The sequence below is a fragment of the Mycteria americana genome, chromosome 4, assembly GCF_035582795.1.
Source record: "Mycteria americana isolate JAX WOST 10 ecotype Jacksonville Zoo and Gardens chromosome 4, USCA_MyAme_1.0, whole genome shotgun sequence".
Lineage (NCBI taxonomy): Eukaryota > Metazoa > Chordata > Aves > Ciconiiformes > Ciconiidae > Mycteria > Mycteria americana.
In genome coordinates this window covers 45653000-45671033 of record NC_134368.1, presented here as the reverse complement: position 1 = coordinate 45671033, position 18034 = coordinate 45653000, and the positions used below count along the sequence as shown (strand labels likewise).

The window sequence follows — 18034 nt, the reverse complement described above, 5'->3', positions numbered from 1 at the left end:
GAACAATTTAGTGTTGGATAGCAGCAAAACCTCCAATATTTATTGTTTTCCTTTAAATGAAACAATCCCCATGTTTGTTGCACACTAAACAGTTATTTCTAAAGTTGTGCCCTAGGACCAAAGTAGGATACATTAATTTTCTTATATTCAACTAAAGACCACTCCTCCTGAGAGCCTTCTTCCCAGTTTTGGCTAGTGATTACCCTGTCTCCCCACAGAGGTATTGGCTTCTAAAGTAATTCTTGGTCTACATTGGTAGACAAAGCAGTACCCAGAACAGAATGGTTCTTTTACCAGCCTTCCCAATAAATCCATGAAATAGAACCAAAAATTCTGGTTTCTCCAACTTCTAGAAGACCTTTCCGTCTTCTGGTGCTTTTCACCTCCCCACATACACCATTTTAGCTTTTAAATCAAGATGCTGACATTTTTTGAAGAGTCAAAGTAAAGAGCAAGGATGCATGTAACTGATGCATCTTTAACAGGATTTTTAAACCCATTTAACACAAGTTAGTCGCTAGATCAATGAAAAAGCTTACTCTCAAGTATTTTTGTAGTATGTTAGTTCAGTTGGCAGAGTAGGAATCTTGTTGATTATTAGCTGACACAGACTCCTAGTAACAGGAAAGTCATCAGCCCTGAAGATCCCTCTTACAGGTTTTAAAGCCAGAATTCTGAACAACTGCTCAAATTGCTTATCATGACATTGATTGTGCCACACACTTGTATGTGAGATTTGCCATTCTAGGGCACCCACCACTATTTTTTTAAATCCTGAATTGACTGCCAAATTTCCCCACTGGCACAGGAAACAGTTTCATTCCTTGTCTTGACAAAGGAGAAAAGGAGACCAACCTAGAAAGCAAGTATCTATTTTGTATAGTATTATTGAAGTATTATACCACCTCTAATACTGGAAGCAATGGGACTCAGTGACAGAACACATCTCGTCTCGGCTTCAGCACTAGAAACTGAAAAGATATTCTTTGCAAAGTTAGATTTTTCTAGAGGAAAAAAATGTGTTCTAGAAATATAAAATACTTTGGTAGTTTGAAGCTTAAAGGTTACAGCAGTACAAAACAATAGCAACAACTGAACAAAGTTAAACCATTACCTCAGGTCCAACTTTAACCTATTAGGAATTAGAAGTCCTTGAAGCTCCAGAACTTTTTTCAGAACTGACCATTTGAAGAGAGCCAGAGTGTCCAGTTGTAATAGGCTTATAGTGTATGCAGAGCTCATCCTTCCAGCTTAACTTCTATTTCAAAATGTTAAAGATGATTGAAGAAGTCATGTACAAGTCAGGCTGGATATTACATTACCTCATGTTCTCTCCAGAGCTCCAGCAGCAGTTTTCCAAATGCTGTTAAGTTTTGATTTGCTGAGATGTTAGTGCCAGTAGTCTCTTGCTGAGCAGTGCATTGTGTCGCTGAAGATATTCTATCACATCTCCTTGCTTCTCAACTATCTCTTCTAAACTTGAATTTTCCCTTGAAATAACAAAATTGAATATGGGTTTCAATAACTGACAGCAGTTTCTAACATACAAAATGTCAGAGCTAATTAACAAATATTTAAACAAGTTGCTTCCTTCAGTTTTACTTTTGTTGATCTCGACTAACTTTTGAGGGAGGAAGCAATCTACACAACACCTTTATGTTTAACCTTCATTTTGCACAAGAAGGCAGGAAGAGAAAAAAGTTTGGCTAAACTTCACGTATACGTAATTGAGTTACATATTTCCACTAGACAGTTACAGGAAAGTTGTAGTAGTATGAGGGTTCTTACTGTTTAACAAACTTAAAGTTAGTGAGCCAGACAAGATGCTAGAATTGTACTAAGAAATCCACGGCACCTTTTCCGAATACATTAGGAAGCTTATTTTAAGCAGGCATAGCGTTTTCATTCAGCTGTGGGGACCATAAGCTGTTTAAGACAGAAGTTTCTTGATTAACCTGCAGTAGCATACATGATGTACTACTATATACAGTGATTATCTGTCACAATACGGTAACAGCATCAGCACCAAACAGTTGTGCTATTTCAGATCTACCTCATGTAGAACTAGCCTCCGACTTCAAATATCTCCAGCTTTCAGACATCCTTCATTTTAACTAGGATAGTAACTTGGCTTTACTTAACATCACAGTGTTAATTGAGAAAAGTCTGTAAAAGTACAGAATTTTGTCAAATCTATAATTAGGAGCTTAAGAATACAGCAAGGACAAGTACCAATGCCTGAGCATATTCCAGTCTTCCCTTACACATTATTTCTTCCTAGCTGACTTGGGAATCTGCTCTCTTAGTACATAGATGAGCATCTTGGAGCTTAGAAAGTTGCTGCTCAGCCTTGCAGCATTTTGTGGAGGAACACTGCCCTTTTCATAGTTCTTAGAAAGTGCCAAGGAGGATAGAAGAGTGGAAAAAAGCTTAGGTCTAATTAAAAACCTACTGTAGTTAAACTGGAAAAAAATAAAGAAAACAGGTTTTGTAGACAGAAATCTTGCAACCTTAACCAGTAATCAGCACTACCAACTTAAAGCACCAGAAGAGGTCCTGATCAGTAGCATAGGTTGTAGAGGTCATAATATTCAAAAAACATTCTTATAACCAGGGTCAGCTTAAGGGCTAACAGGATTCACTTTTCAATAGACCTTAACTCCCAAGGGAAAGAGAGTCAGAGTTGTATAGAGCTGAATTAAAATAACTGTTTTGCAATCAGTTCTCACAGGAAGTTTGCACTCTTTAGTAAAAAATAATCAGTCTTTTCCTCAGTTGGTCATTGTTGCAGACTCATTCTCTGGGCATTTGAGAATTTCTCAGGGGAGAAGCTGAATGAGAAAGCAATGAGTTCCACCATGCATTCACCATGGTGTTTGTATCAAGATGGACGTCAGACATTGTATCAAAAATCAAGACAACTCTAAATCCTTCCTGTATCCTGGACGTCCACTTTCAACTTCCATAAAAGCATGTGCATGCTGCATTTGTGGTACCAGGAGAAGTGCCAAAGAATTAGTCATCTCTGCACTTCAACTTTTTACTAAGGCATACATACAGAAGCAAGTCATACTGTATTAGAAAATTTCTAAAATTTTATATGGAAATCCATGTTAGTTTGTATGATTGGTTCTTGTTAAGTCATACCAGACTTGTTTCAGCAACAGATGTCCAAGCAGTCAGAAGGTACACAAAGGACAAACAAGCAATAAGTCTCAGTGTTTGTGAGGTTAATGTTGGATAACTTCTGTCTCACTGAGAACTTCCTTACCGCTTAAGTGCCCCACCCACCTTTAAAGTTCCTTCCCAAACTGCAAATATATTCCAAATCCCTTGCTAGAACCTCATGTCCAACTGCTGGCACAGAACAAAGCTGCAAAGTTTTCTTCTTCATCGATCAACTGCCCACAATATATTTCCTTGCCTGAAACGGCTTGAAGAAGCTAAGCTTCTGTAGGCATACTTTAAGTAACAGTGTAAGACACCAGTACCTCTCCTCAAACTCCCATATAAAGTCAACTAACATAGATTAAGCACAGTTATTTATAGCATGTTAAAGATTCATGCAACCAACCATAAGTGGTCAAATCATTTCTGTCCTCACTCACATTTGAGGATTTCTGTAAATTGCCATTACTACGTAGAAAGTACAAGATTGTGCTACTTCTCATCTATGCATGTAAAATAGCAGCCCTAAGCATATAGTTTCCTTCAAAACTATTATTCCCACCTCTGCTTTGGTTGACAGATTTAAGATTATACGCAAGTCTACAGAAAGTAATGCAATTACATTAGTCAGTGTTACCTATATACCATGGCTGAACACAGCACAAGATTAATACAGAAAATCTTACCTGAATCCAATTTCTGAGGTAATGTGACTAGGGTAGGCATACATCTTTTCTTCTTCAATTATGTCCGGTCTTGGCTTTGCACGATTGAAGTTGCTTATTTTCACTGCAACGAAGTTTTATAAATTAGTTGGAAAGCAACCAAAAAAAAAAAAAGAAAAGCATAATCACCAGGCTCCAAGGTAAAAAACAAAAAAATCTCTAACAGATGATTATAAGATTGTCTTAGGATAGGAGACAGAAATATAGTAAGGGAATCTGGGGAGTGGGGAGGAAGGAAAGAAAAAGTAGAATCTCTCTCTGCTCATTTCTAGAATGGATTTGATTATAAGTTAGTGGTGGGGGGTTATTTGTTTTTTTTCAGGCCTGCTGCTTAAAAGACCACAGTGAAGAGAAGACCTGAATGGGGAAGCTTGAATATACTGCTTAACATCTGCAAAGTTTAGTCTGTCACCTAAGAGAGGGTGAAACCTTAGTTGCCTTTGAGAGGGTACTGAGATTCAGTCTCCAAATTCAAGCCGTAAATTAAGCAACATGCCATTAAAAAGTTGTAAGAAGTTTTGATACTAGTATCTAAGTCAGAACTTCTAATTTAAAACAGTATTTATCAAAGAGCTTAACAGTATTTATCCTGCGCTACCTGCACTGAAGCAACAGCTTGTCTGCCTGCTCCAAAACTAGGGCAGACTTGCTACAGAAAGCCATTAAGTACTAAAACCAGAGTGGCTCTGTGATGAGTATCACATTGTGAATCTTGCAATGTCAGCTATCAAAACCAGGAGTCATTCCTTGGCACCTGTACATAAAGTTTAAGATAAATTTAACAGATATGGAATGGGGATGGGTGGGGGTGGGAGAAGCTGTAGGCCCCCTCTGCATTATTTCTGGGAGGAAGCTGAAAATATTTGAAGCCATTCAGTGTCAGATCCTGATTAAGGGAATATACCGAGAGATCCAGAGTATGCATTCTGGACTCTGCAGTTAGGGCAGCTTGTGAAGCAATACATCTAATGCCACTAAAAACATTACAGTCTGGCTCCGTGAGAAATCCACACTACTGCAGCAGAGAAAGACTGTCCTTACAAGTCAATAATATGATGGGGTTTATTACAGGCCACCCTGCTAAAACAATGCTAAGACCCTCCAGAGGTTAACTACAAGTTAGGCTCAAAGGTTAGTTATTTCTATAATGGTATTCTTCTACAAATAAAGCCACGAAGGAATGGATGTGGAATTCCTAACATGTGTTGTTTGTGGGAATGTTAGTCTTTTATTCAAGTGATATTAGAAGTATGTAAGAAAGTCATTACATACATATATTTAGTAAACCTTTTAAAGCTTGACTCCCTATCCTCTCAGTAACAAACTTACAATAGTAAGCTGACATTTAAAGCTGTCTGTATCATACTTCATTCCACACACATTTACCTCACTTGAACAATTTATGTATGCCAAGTCTGTTATAGGTCAACCACAGCAATTCCTTGTAGATTTCTGAATCCCTGCTTCTGCATCCTACAACTATGTATACATACACTGCTGAATGGAGATTTTTAAGAAAGGCAGTAGTACTTCACAGGACACTGTGCATCATACAATTCATAAAATAGCTCCAACAAGCAAGAAGAAATATCTAGAATTACAATCAGGTATTCCATGCCACCACTTTCATTTGTGAGGCAGTAATATTTAAATGAAAATAAGTCAGGTACATGAACCTTCTACAGGTAAGCTTTTATACCTCATTCTGGTAGTTAAGAAATAATTATTCCACAGTGGAGAAACAATGTATGAACTGGTGCTACCTTCCCTCCAAACTTTAGGAGTAATATGCTAACACAAGAAAGGGGTTGATCATGAGTTGCTAGTGTAAAGTGACCTTAATGTCCTCATTGTTGCTCAGCTACATTAGCTGATACTATCTTAACAGTAAGTGGTGTCTGCTAAGTGCTTGCCTTGGAGAGGGGCACTCTAACCCTCAGCAGAGGGCTGCCCTTAAAATTACGTGACTGGAAGCATGAAGCTTCTTTAGTAGGATAGTCTGCTCTGTTTGAGAGGGAAAAAAAAATTGAGGCTCACTATTACTACAGATTCTCAGGCTATTTTCAAAACTGGCCAAATACATTCATTTTGCTTCAGTAGAGCTTGAGTGTGATGCTTAAAATGTCAAAAACCTAAAAAACCACCACTACACACAAGAGACACACATGCAGGCACTCTTAGCTTACCTCAACATGTATTGGGATGGAAAACGAGAAAACAAGTTACACTACCCACTGGAAAAGGCAACCAAGGGTGACTGGAGGTCTTCCTCATCTTGAGGCAAGTGTTAAGTTACATAAAAGTTAACCCTGGTTTTGCACACCAAGCTTTAGAGAATGAAGCTTAGACTGTTATTTTGGGGCTGCTGAGGAAATAAGGTAGCAGTTGCCAAAAGAGACTGCCTTACTCCTTCCTAGCAATGCAGCTCTGTCCCTCCTTCACCTTGGTTTCAGGACTCACTGCACCCTTCTTCAAGCCTCCTTCAGCTGGAAAGCAAAACATTGCACTCCACAACTTCCTAGGATAAGTTGGTTAATGGATTTGGTGGGCACAGGAACTGGCACGGTACAAGCTAGGAAACAAGACCCTTTTGGTGATAAATAAGCAGAAAAGTAGTTTGAGAGCTCTTACGGAAGTCCAGGCTCAGACCTTACTACTATGAAGGTCAACTTTCTTGCAGTTGCTTATCCTCTTCTGTCAGGGTAAGAGACACACAGTGTAGCTCTTTGAGCTCCAAGAGGCCTCAGGGTAAGAAATAACGTTTCACTGGAATTCCTGACGTTCTATTAAAGTTTTGCAATTTATCTCTTATTTCCTGAGTTTCCCAGGAAAGTAAGTATGCATATGCAAAGAAGGTATGATCTCCAGCATTCTTGGAATAGTTCTCTAGGACTACCATGCTTGTGTTCCCTCATTGCCTTTATTCCTCCAGAGGACAGTTAGTATACTTGAGCCATGCTGGTCCATTCAGATGAAAGCCTGACAAGCCTACAGCATTCAGGCCTCTGCACAGTTGTAAGAGGACAACGTAGTTTACAGCTGGGACCTTACTTCTTGGTGCATTTTGATTTCAATGTTGTTGCAGAAGAGTCAGGAATAGATTATTTCCTAGATGACCAAGCTACTCAGCAGTACTTCTGTGTGTCATTAGATTACTAAGAACATAGCAAAGTTTTCTTCTCCAAAATAAGAGGCATCCTAAATTAATTACTGATTATGAAATCACAAAAGAAGTCAGATTAACACAAATACTGACCACCATAGAAATGGCTTTTACTGTAAGTTTTAAGCTCCATGCAGTCCTGAAAGGAGGTATTTCCACCGTCCCTCCTCCTATCTGATTAGAAATCAGGAGCAAACTATAAGTTTTACCCATTGGTATTGGTTATGTTTTTTCCTCCCGGAGAAACCAGTGCTACTGAGGCTACTTAGCTAAGGTGTTATCTCCTTGTTTGTAGCTGTTAATAATCAGAAAGCAGCATCTCAGAAGCAGTAGTGTAAACTATCTAACCCAAGAGCAGGAACTACATGTCATTTAAACAGACAATGGATTCACAGTAAGCTTCCCTAGTTTTCTTTGGACAACAAAAATAATTGCATTTTTTTACTGTCTTGTACCTTTTCAATTTTTTTTTCTCCAACCCAGTTATTTTCATTTGAGTTAATGCAAGCCATAAACCCAAATAGTTTTTAAGATGAGATTAGAGAAAACTGTGGTTCAAGCATTTATTAATCAACATTTCAGATACTCCTGCAATAGTTTAATGGAAAGAGGTTTATCAAGTTGTGATAAATTACACCAAAAAGCAGATAACCTTACAAACCAACAGTGACAGTACAAAGCAATGCCTCACAGTTTTATGATGCAGTATCTTATTTTAGTAGTAGCACAGATTCCAAAAGCCACTTTTTTTAAACATTCATTAGAAGGAATCTTCCATTTTGGTGACAAAGAACTGAAGCTTTTGGGGTGGGACCAGGGAAAAAGGAAGAGTCTGGAGAGTAAGGCACATCACACTATCAACTATGCAAGTCCCACATGTAAATCCCAGAAGCAGTACTGATAAAGCCATCTAGCTCTTACTGCTTCACAGCTTGTGGTGCACACATTTGAGAACACACTGCTAAACAGACAAGCCTGTTCACAGGACACTTTTGCAACAATTATGCATTGATCGCCACTTCACTGGATCAATGGCTTTGAGGTAACACGGAGCTATTGTTTAGCAGCACTTGGAGACCAAATCAAGCCTGACAACCTTCCCATTTATTCTGGAATTGCCTTAGTTCTCCTTCTACAAGCACAGAATCATTCTGTATTTATAGCTGCAGTTAAATGTCTTGGAGCACACCAAGTCAGCTACTGTGAGGGCAAACAAAATAGTTGAGTAGCAGCTACAACAAGTCTCACTCAAGAAGGCAAAAATTGCCTCTCTCACCTGTGTAAATCACTAGGCATGTCAGGGAGCTAATCAGCTCCAGACCCAGGACTCCCAGGATAAGATACAGGTACACTTTACTGTGATCAGGAAAGGAATGCTGCACTGACAGAATCAGGAGCAGGGCTGCATTACCTAGAAAACAAATGTTATATTTTACAGGTGTAACAATTTCATTAGCTGTTGAAAATAACTTTAGTACTCTCATCCCCAGTATCTGCATTAGGCCACAATATTTCACTAATGCTTTTCCATTTCATACCCTACTTGCTTCTTTGGCTAATTTCCTTAACAGGTGATGCAGGCTTACAACTGCTGGCAGCAAAGTGAGGTTTCATTTCAGCATTTGACTGTAATGGTAGGGAATTGTGAGTTTTCTTACAGATTTTTCTGTCTTAAAAAACAAGAGTAGAAGAAGTGCACTAGAAATACCTAATATACATGTGTGGGCTTAAACAGTTTCTAGCCTTGCTGCTGCTATCCGTCCCCAAAACTGCTTGGAGACTATTCATTTCTTTCAATTCCTAAGAGGTGAACCAGTCAATTCAAAGTGAGAGTGTGTTTTCCTTCAAGTAGTGGATTTGAGTGTATATAAATGAGGCTAACAGCAAAAAACCCAAATGCCTTCCTTTCACAGGGAGATACTTGCATAGGCTTCCACTTGCCTGGCTATTATTTTAATACTTACAAGTTACTTACAGTTTAACTCAAATGAGCACAATTAGTCAAGGAGAGCAAGTGTTGAATTACAGACCTAACAAGCATTCTTAATTCTTCACACACCCTCTTCTCCTCTGATACAGAGTGTGAAGTGTTATTTTCTTTCGCGTAGAAATCCTATAACTAGTGTCTGGATAAAGCACCAAGTGTATTAAAACCATTAATGTAGCTAGGGGACCATACAGTTATCTTTCATACTGCATTAGGCAACTGAACTGTCAGGATGGAAGTGGTATCAGCAGCAAGTAGCATGGCAGGGAGTTTGCAGTAACAGAGCTAATCTTTATTTAGATCAAGAGACCACAGCACACAACTGATTGCACCTGAACATTTACACATGCTCAGAGTTTGTCTGGTAGGGGAGAACTGGGCTTCATCTAACACTGAAGACAGGGCTAAGTATTCCAGATTACATTCCAATAGGCAGAAATAGTCCTTTTACTCTTTCGAAACATCCTTAAGTGTGCTGTAGCCCGATTTTGTCACTGCCCTCCAAACACATCTTCATCTTCAGAGCTCTATCTAGTGGCCAGAGCCTGAAGTTTTGCACATTCATCAAGTTGAATAGCTCTTTTAGTGACTGGGTGGAAAGAAAGCTAGGGTTTTAGATAAAGCAGGACCATCTAACTTCTCAATTCCAGTGAAAAAAATTCTACTCCCATTATTCAGAAGATTTACAGAAGGTAGGTGGGATTATAAGAGGCAAAAATACTGTAAAAGCCACCACTGTTCCCTTTTGCCCTGCTATTTCTGTGTGAAAAATCCCCTCAAGTTAGATGGATTTTAGATTTGTTGAAGTAGATTCTGTTAGAAAAGCTACACCAGCTAATTGTACCAACACTTCTTTCAGCTTCACTAGCCAGTGATGTAACTTAGAATATATAGAGTTAAACCACTCCCACACACCACCCTTTGTCCATAGAAAGTAGAAAAAGGCAGCGAGAAGTAGAGCTGAATGTTACACATAGCCCCACTGGAGATGAGAAAATTACTTATTTTACTGATTTCAGACAGCTGTTGAGCAACAGGCAATTATCTGTTTCTGCTTGAATTGCTGAGCTTGAAAAGAAGAGAGTAGCACACTTCTTGGAAGGACTATCTGTCTTGCCACATATCCAACTAGACAAATGAGTATGCAAATTGAGATCACTAGCAGCCAAACACAGACCTTACTGGCTGAACACTAGACATCTTACTCAACTTCACACTTGTGGGCATTTTTCCACTACAAAGAGTTCTTTACAACATGCATCTGGCAGGCCAGAAAGGTCAGTCAGGAGGTCCATCTGACTAAAATAAATAGCATTTATAAATGCTCATAGGCAGGTTTTTAAAGTTCATCATATACAATATACATTTATATATAAACTGTTTAGTCTTTTATTGTGTCATAATTTAAAGCTTTAGAAGAAAAAAATGAAAACAAGTTCACTTCACCTGTGGAGTGTATCAGCAGTGGAAGCCTTTTTAGATGTCTTGTTGATCGGTACACTGAGAAGTAACCTCTGCTTCTGACTTTACTGTGGTGATGCTGGATGTATCGTTCAAAAAAAACATGCAGAATCCACAGAATTACTTTTGCAATGATTATGACAGTCTGCACTTTAAGTGGGTGGGTATAGTTTCCAGGGCACTTATCCTGATTTGGATTGGGGTAAGAACAAAACATAGCTGCTAAAAATGTTAGAACAACAAAAGCAACCTGGAAAAGAAAGGAAGAGAGGAAAACTCTTAAAGTCAACGTTTAACTATTAAAAAAAAAAAAGACAGGCTTATGTAATGTACTCATTATGCATTACTTTATGAATTGATTTCATTAGAGTTGAGATAATGTATAAAACATTAGACACTTACTACATCCACTACATGTCATTCTGGGAACATACTGATGACTGAAATTGCTAAGTATTAAGATTGGTTGCCCTCCTGGAAGACAGTCTCCAGCTGAACAGAGCTGAGAATCACCACTCTTCTCAGAATTTCCTCTAAATCAATTCCACTGTTCCCCAAGTCTCCCTTTCGTAATGAATTTAAGTTATTTCTGGATCCTCTTTAATATGTCTTTTTACTTTAAGGGGAACATGATTTATACTCCTGCAAAAAAAAAAGTCACATCTTTTTAGACTCATTCAATTATACTTGTTACTGCTCTGCAGGACAGCCTCATATCTTATGGTACAGTCTACACTTCTTTAAATTGACTTTTTATAAGTGAAAATCAACCCTTTACTACATCCATTAATAATAATCTCCAGGTTATGACATTAGAAAAAAGTGAAAGATCATGATAGTAACTTACAGATTATTAACACTGGGTAGGCATCTTTGCCAGCTGATAATCACTCTTTAGTATATTTACTATCAGATTTTTTCCATTTTGCTCAGAACAACCGGACTATAATCAGTCAGGCTGTATATACACTTGTCCTTTCAGACTAGTGCCATTATGCCATAACTTTTCCTGTCTTCTAGACTTTTCTCCAAATTTTCATCATCAGCGAATATCAGCAATCTTTTGACCAACTAGAAGGCAGAGTCTTGGGTGCACATTATCTGGGGTATATGTATACACACAGAGCTTTTTTTTTAATCTTTACAGAATGTTTTGTTATAGAAAATACTCTTTTCATTCAGTGAACAAGAATATGGTACTTTCTCATCCTGGTTCCTTCTACAGAATAGCAGTATTTTAAAATGGAACTGAAAACAAAACCAACTCCCACCAATACAGAAGTAAATTAAGCGCTTCTATATACAACAACAAAAACAACCGATTTACCTCAAGTCTCCAAAAGTCCAATCTCTAATATACTTAGCTTAAAAAAAAAGCATCCAATGTTCTGTATCTCATAACTGATAGAAACACATCAGAACTGAAGCTGGAGAGAAGTGTCCGATTGTCATTTGCTAGCTGTATCTCCATACTCAATTCTATGGATACCCAAGAGCCCATCACCCCATTCCCACTCCCTTGAACTTATTTTTCATATTTTTGTAATTTCTCAAGCAACTTTATTCACAGAAATTAGCCTTTCAGAACCACTTAATTACTCTTTATATGAACTGCCCTTAGCTTGCTCTGGTTGCAAATAGAGTTTGGTAATTGGAGGGAGGAAAAAGAGGGAATAACTTCCACACAATCATGAATACCTAAAAGACATTATAGAGGACAGACAGGGTAGAAGGTGGGAGGAGAAAAAAAGAAAAAGGAGTGTGTTCTATATTATCCATAACACAATTACTTCAAATGCAAATTAAATCACAAATTATCTTGGGATGGGTTAGGTAGCTAGATTAAGAAATAAGAGGGAGGGTTATCACCAAAACATTTGCTTAATCTATTATTTTACCAGCTCTTTCTTACAAAGCTAAGAATAATCCAGCTAACCCATATTTTATTTGGTCCATTTACTGTTCAGTTTGCCATTTTACAAGTGTGACACATCTAGTTCTACTCCCTCCAGGTGTTAGGAATGTATTTCAGTACAGAAAGTGGCTAAATTAAAACTAATGCAAGCAGGAATGGCCTAGCATTGCAGCTCTACTAATCTACTACAGCAGTGTATGCAAGAGGAAACAGGTAGCTGGCACTAAGGGTGGCATTTATTAAAGATGTTTAGCTTACATTTTAGGGTAATCCAACAACAGGTGCTTCACCCCAGTACAGGGATTTTTATATACAAAAAGTTCTTCTTGGAGTAGTATTTGAGTTCAGTTTTGTGTATGGGCATACACAGAGGGGATTAAGGAAAGACAGGATTAATATAGAGAAATTATTTCTAGCCTGTACACTTTACACTGCTCTCCAGAGTCTCCTGATAGGAACCAGAAGCCTGCAGAAAAGCAAGGCTTGGCAAAAGAAAAGCCACTCAAAAACCCAGCCCCACCACACTCCAGCATATCCTACCCACACACTCCAGAATTGTATGTAACTAGGCAGCTGCACTAAAGCAGCTATTTGCTGCCTAACCCCATTTCTTGGCACAGGAGGGTGGAGAAGAAATACCAAGTTACACACAAATTACTTTAGAGGTGCATTACAACTCTACCGCCTAATCCTATGATGGCTTAATTTCTCCAGGATACTTGCCCCTTTGGCAGGCTGCGTATCAGAAGCTAACCTGGTGCCTCCATGTTCCTCAAGGTTTGTGCACATTTGCAGAAGCAGAGGGGAAGGAAATCCAGTAAGCGTGTTTTCCCCATCCATCTTTTCAGCAAGAGAGACAGCACCATTTCACATGGCAATTATAATGCTGTATTTCACCAACAGAAAAGAATACTTCTCCATTTTGCTCCAAGCACCAACCGGCCACTGCAGCAGCTTCAGCAACAGCAGCAAGACTTTACCTGGAAAAGTGTGTGTTGACAGAGGCCTCAGCAGTTTTCTCTCTCTTCACCTCCCCATACTTTTCTCCATTTGCAGGAGAGGGGAAGTGATGGGGACAGAAGAGGCAGCAGTTTGCTAGGATCTGGGTGACTGACATTTGGCTGTATCTGTTATGGTAGTAGATAGTAAGGCCCCAAGGCTAGGTGGAAAAACATTTACTGCTCTACTACCAATAAGAGAATCTACCTTCGTAATGCAGACTTCAAGTGCCATCCTAATGGGATGGCACCAGTGTGCTTCTGGTAATGGAAGGGAATAAGGCTAGATACACAGTTTCCATTGGGAATTTTGGTAGTTTATTCAGCAGAACTCTTTCCTAAGTCTACCTACACACAGAGGGATGTTTCTTGATATTACTAAGAGGCCCACAAAACATTTACTTCTAAAATTAGAAGGCCAGGACATATTGTTTGAATGGCTTTATGCAGCTGCCCAGAGAGACCTTAGATGTTGGTATGTGCTTTTAAAGTTCTGGCAGAGAGTATGTTTTGCAGAGCACTGGGCACAGCATTTTTTGTTAGAGATCAAATGAAGCTCTAAAATAGCTAGCAACACATACATACATGTCTTACATAGTCTCTGGCTTTAAACACATACTATCTTCAGGTCAGTTAGTGGCATTATAGAATCATAGAAACATTTAGGCTGTAAAAGACCCTTAAGATCATCGAGTCCAACGATTTACCTAACACTACCAAGTCCACCATTAAACTATGTCCCTAAGCACCATGCAAGTACCATTTCAGTTAGATCTTAGGATCAGAGCTCTTCACCCTTCCTTCTTCAAGCTTGGTTTCCACATGCTCACAAGCAACAATAAGCCTCTTCCGCTTATCAAGGATAAACTCACTACTAGGCAGGAGTCTCTCTACTTCCGTCTCCAGCCTCAAAAAGGCCTTTATACTGTTAGGCACAAGATCTGTGCTTTATCTGTGCTTTTCACCCTTAACCCCCAGAAGTCAGTCAGAGCAGGAAGCAACATTTGGATTCCTTTATCTCTCCATCCACTACCATGTGAAACCCCTGGAGCAAGTCCAATTTTACTCATTTAGTTACCATAAGAAATACCTTAAGTCTTCCCTGTGAAATCAAGTTCAGCCTCCAGAAGGCATGGCATCAAAATTATCTTAGCCCTCTATAACTAGTCTTAGCACTTCTATAGCAGTAATATTATTTTGAAAGTACATTTCCAACAGCGTAGAAAAGCTACTACTTAAAAGGCTTTTCTTCCTAACAAGATGTGTTATAGCATGTTAGCACCAACAATCAGAATGAGAATGCAGCAAGTATCACGTGGCATATACATTATCAAAATTCATTGGCGAGTAAGTCTTCACTGGTTCGGAAGAACAGTGCATGCAAGTCTCAGGAGAATTCTGTCTACGTGACCCATAAGAATTCAGCATAGAGACAGCAAATTTTCATAAGGAAATCATGCTTCTTAAACTTACATGTATTAGCAACAGAAAATTGGCAAGGAGAACTGCTGGGATAGCATGAAATCTTGGCCTCAGTTGGGAATGCAATGTATGAGACGAAATAAGTGGTGCATCCAGCAGGGGATCATCTTCCAAACTCTGAGTTATTTCCAAGGAACCCTGGAACAGAAGGGGAGGGCAGAGAGTAGTAACAGGTAAACTCTAAAAGTAAAGTACAAAGTTCTAGCAATTTCCTCTTAGCAAATCAAGCTTTGGGGGAAAAAAAAACTAGGTTAGTATCTTGAGACAAGCTCTTAAATTCTAGACAAACTCTCATCGCATCTTTATGCAAGAACTCAGTCCCTGAGGAATCTGACACTAATCTACCTCTCAGCATTGCACTAAGTCTTCAGGAACTTTAGTCTGTAAAATGTATTACAAGTATTTGAGCATCACTCCTGAGAGAGACCAGAAGTATTAGTATGTTTACATGAAAAGGTGGAAAAAGTGACAATTAAAGTCTCTTTCATATACTTTATACAGGTATCACAAAAATCCTTGTTATTCTTACTTCTATCCAACTACAGTTGGAGGCAATAACAGTTTCAGTAACAGTAACAGTTTCAAGTGATTCAGCCACTGACACTTACTGACATGTCAAGATGCCTGCAGCAGTAGTTCAGGCTGAACCCAGGCAAGAAAGAAGCAGCAGTTCACAGAGGGAAGAAGATGCTACCAAGTGCTGGGCAAGACATTCTCTTCTTTCACTAGAGAGCATGCAGCCCTTACTTGTCATGTTGGCATCAAGTATTGGGGTTTTGACTTCACATTCAGCTCAGATGTTTTGGCTATTTAAGTTTCCAGAAGTACCTTTTTTTTTAAAAAAAATTTTTTTTTTTTTTTTTTTTTTTTTTTTTTAAGTAAAAGGTAAACCTAAGTATGGGTGGAGGCAAAAACCTTTCCTTGTGGACAAGGAACTCGCCCCAGTGCTATGCACCTCTGCTCCTTCCAGGCCAGGACACAGTCATTCAATACATCTTAAGCTGAACATAGACAGTCACTATGAATGCTCAATGCTCAAACTGCTCAAGTTTCCCTCTTAGCATCCTGTTATGTCCCATGCTATGACTTGCTTTCTTCAAAAGATAAAGAAACTCAAGATTCCAAATCAAGTTTTGGCTGCTCTTCTCCCAAGTGATACCAACCACAGCCCTGTCCAAAACAGACCCCATGCCACTCCAGACTTCTGACTATTCAGAGAGACATGCCAGGCTTCACTGGGATATTTACAGTTTTTAAACTGAGGACTTCTCCTTGCCATGACAGAAAGCAGCATAAGCCTTAAGACAAATGAGGCATATGATTCTTCTAGACACTAGCACAAGGAGAGAGGGAGATAAAGAAGTGTTTGTATTAGACCTGGGTTTATACTTCATACTAACCAGAACAGTGTAGACTGACTCCCCAATCACCTACAGCAAAGGAACTAGCCATCAAGGCTTATTTGAGTCAGCAATCAGTTTTATTTTAGTACTGTGAATGCCACACTTGCCCAACCATAGAAGAGTGTGAACAGGCCTACCTCACCTATTTGATACCTTTTAATTAGCTTAGTGTTTGACTGTAGACAACCCTTGCTGAAATACCTGCCTGGTAAGATCATCTTTTACTGCAGACCTAAAGTTTTACAAGCGGTACTCATCTTATGTCACAAATATAAGATCTAGAAGCACAAGTACAAAGATGCCCTCTGTCCCTCATTTTCAGGGGCTGGGTGTAATTTTAAGCCTGAAAGCGAGCGTGCAGGACCAGCACTCCAGCAGCCAAGACATCTTGCCTCGTTCCTCCCCAACACAGAATTAACAGCAGAGTTAACAGCTCACACCTCCCACACAGGTAGTGATTCTCCTTAGGACAATATCCTTTGTCTCATGGGAACAGGTGAACCCATGGGAACAGGTGAACCCATCACTTCTGCAATACCACGACAGATCAGCACACTCCTTCACAGACAGAGCTTTATCAGAATATGCTTGACCATGTTACTTACTGTGAGAGCAGCTACAATCCACCTTTACATGCTGAAATACAGCTAGCGTTAGGAAGTGCTGGACGACGTAACCTCCCTGAGTAGATATTATTACAAGGCAACATGGGGAGGAAGGGAATTAAAGCAAGAGAGATGACAATGTCATGCAGTCAATCTGACATTAAGAAAAAATTTAGTAAGTGCCTCAACTAGGCCAAACACAGGTTTCGTTTAATTAAGATGTGCCAAAACCACAGCTGTTAAAAGCCAAAACACCTTAAAAAAATGGGCGTTCTGTTAGGCACTGATGTTACCACAAGCACAGGTTAAGGCTTCAGCCTCTTGGCTCCCTGATGCATTTCCAGCATGTGACCACCTCCGCAGCAGCCCAGCAGGAGGAGGAGGAGGAGGAGGAGGAGGAGGAGGAGGAGGAGGAAGAGGGCAGGCAGGAACAAGCAGAGGCACAGCCAGCAAGCCTTGCCCACACAGGCTTCCAGCTGGGGGGGGCGGGAAACACCCAAATAAACAGAAAAACGCCGTCGTCACGCCAGCGCGCAGCATGCAAACCGGAGATTACACTTACAGGGTCTGTCTGTGGAAAAAATAACCCGGAAGAACTAAACAAGCTACAGGACCCGCCTCGATTAAATTAATAACCTCGATTAAAAACAACCCCACACCCAATTACTTGGGGGCACTTCAAAGCATGGCTAGGGAGGGGCAGCGCTCCGCAGGGCAGCGCGGGGGGCGGCAGCCCGGCCAGGAAGCGGCCCCGGCGGCCTCTTGACTTCCGAAACGGCCATTTACGAGACACCTCGGCCGGCTGCTACCCCCGGAAGAAGACAGAGCCTTCAGCGCTTAGTACAGACAACAACGGAAAGAAGTGGAAGGAAGAGACGAAACGGAAAGAGAGGCGCCGCGCCGCCCCCCCCCCCCCCCCCCCAGCAGCGCCGGCCGTTAACGGCTTCGCCAGCCTCGCTCGGCCGGCAGCTCGGCCGCCCGCCCCAGGCCCGCGCTCACGTTGTCCATGTCCTGCCGCTGCCTCCCCGCCGCCAGCGCCATCTCCGCTCCTTTCACCTCCGCTCCGGCTGCGTTTAATCGGCGCCGCGGCCCGCCCGGCCACCGGCTGGCCAGGCGCAGGCCCCGCC

General features: G+C 40.3%; 1 protein-coding gene across 1 annotated transcript; it reads right to left on the bottom strand.

Annotated features, from left to right (window-relative positions):
* Positions 1-136: 136 nt before the first annotated feature.
* Positions 137-18034, bottom strand: TMEM192 (transmembrane protein 192). The gene is made up of 6 exons (XM_075500357.1): positions 17907-18034; positions 14891-15037; positions 10490-10754; positions 8333-8467; positions 3855-3957; positions 137-1490 (listed from the first exon to the last, which is right to left on the bottom strand). Exons 1-6 carry the CDS (start codon positions 17946-17948, stop codon positions 1367-1369), a joined length of 816 nt encoding a protein of 271 aa, XP_075356472.1. The 5' UTR covers positions 17949-18034; the 3' UTR covers positions 137-1366.

Coding starts and splice junctions, on each gene's coding strand:
- TMEM192 (XM_075500357.1), bottom strand. CDS start 17,948: ATGGCGCTGGCGGCGGGGAGGCAGCGGCAGGACATGGACAAC. Junction 15,038..17,906: donor AGCGGCAGGACATGGACAAC/GTGAGCGCGGGC, acceptor CTTCTGTTCCAG/GGTTCCTTGGAAATAACTCA. Junction 10,755..14,890: donor ATTTTCTGTTGCTAATACAT/GTAAGTTTAAGA, acceptor TTTCTTTTCCAG/GTTGCTTTTGTTGTTCTAAC.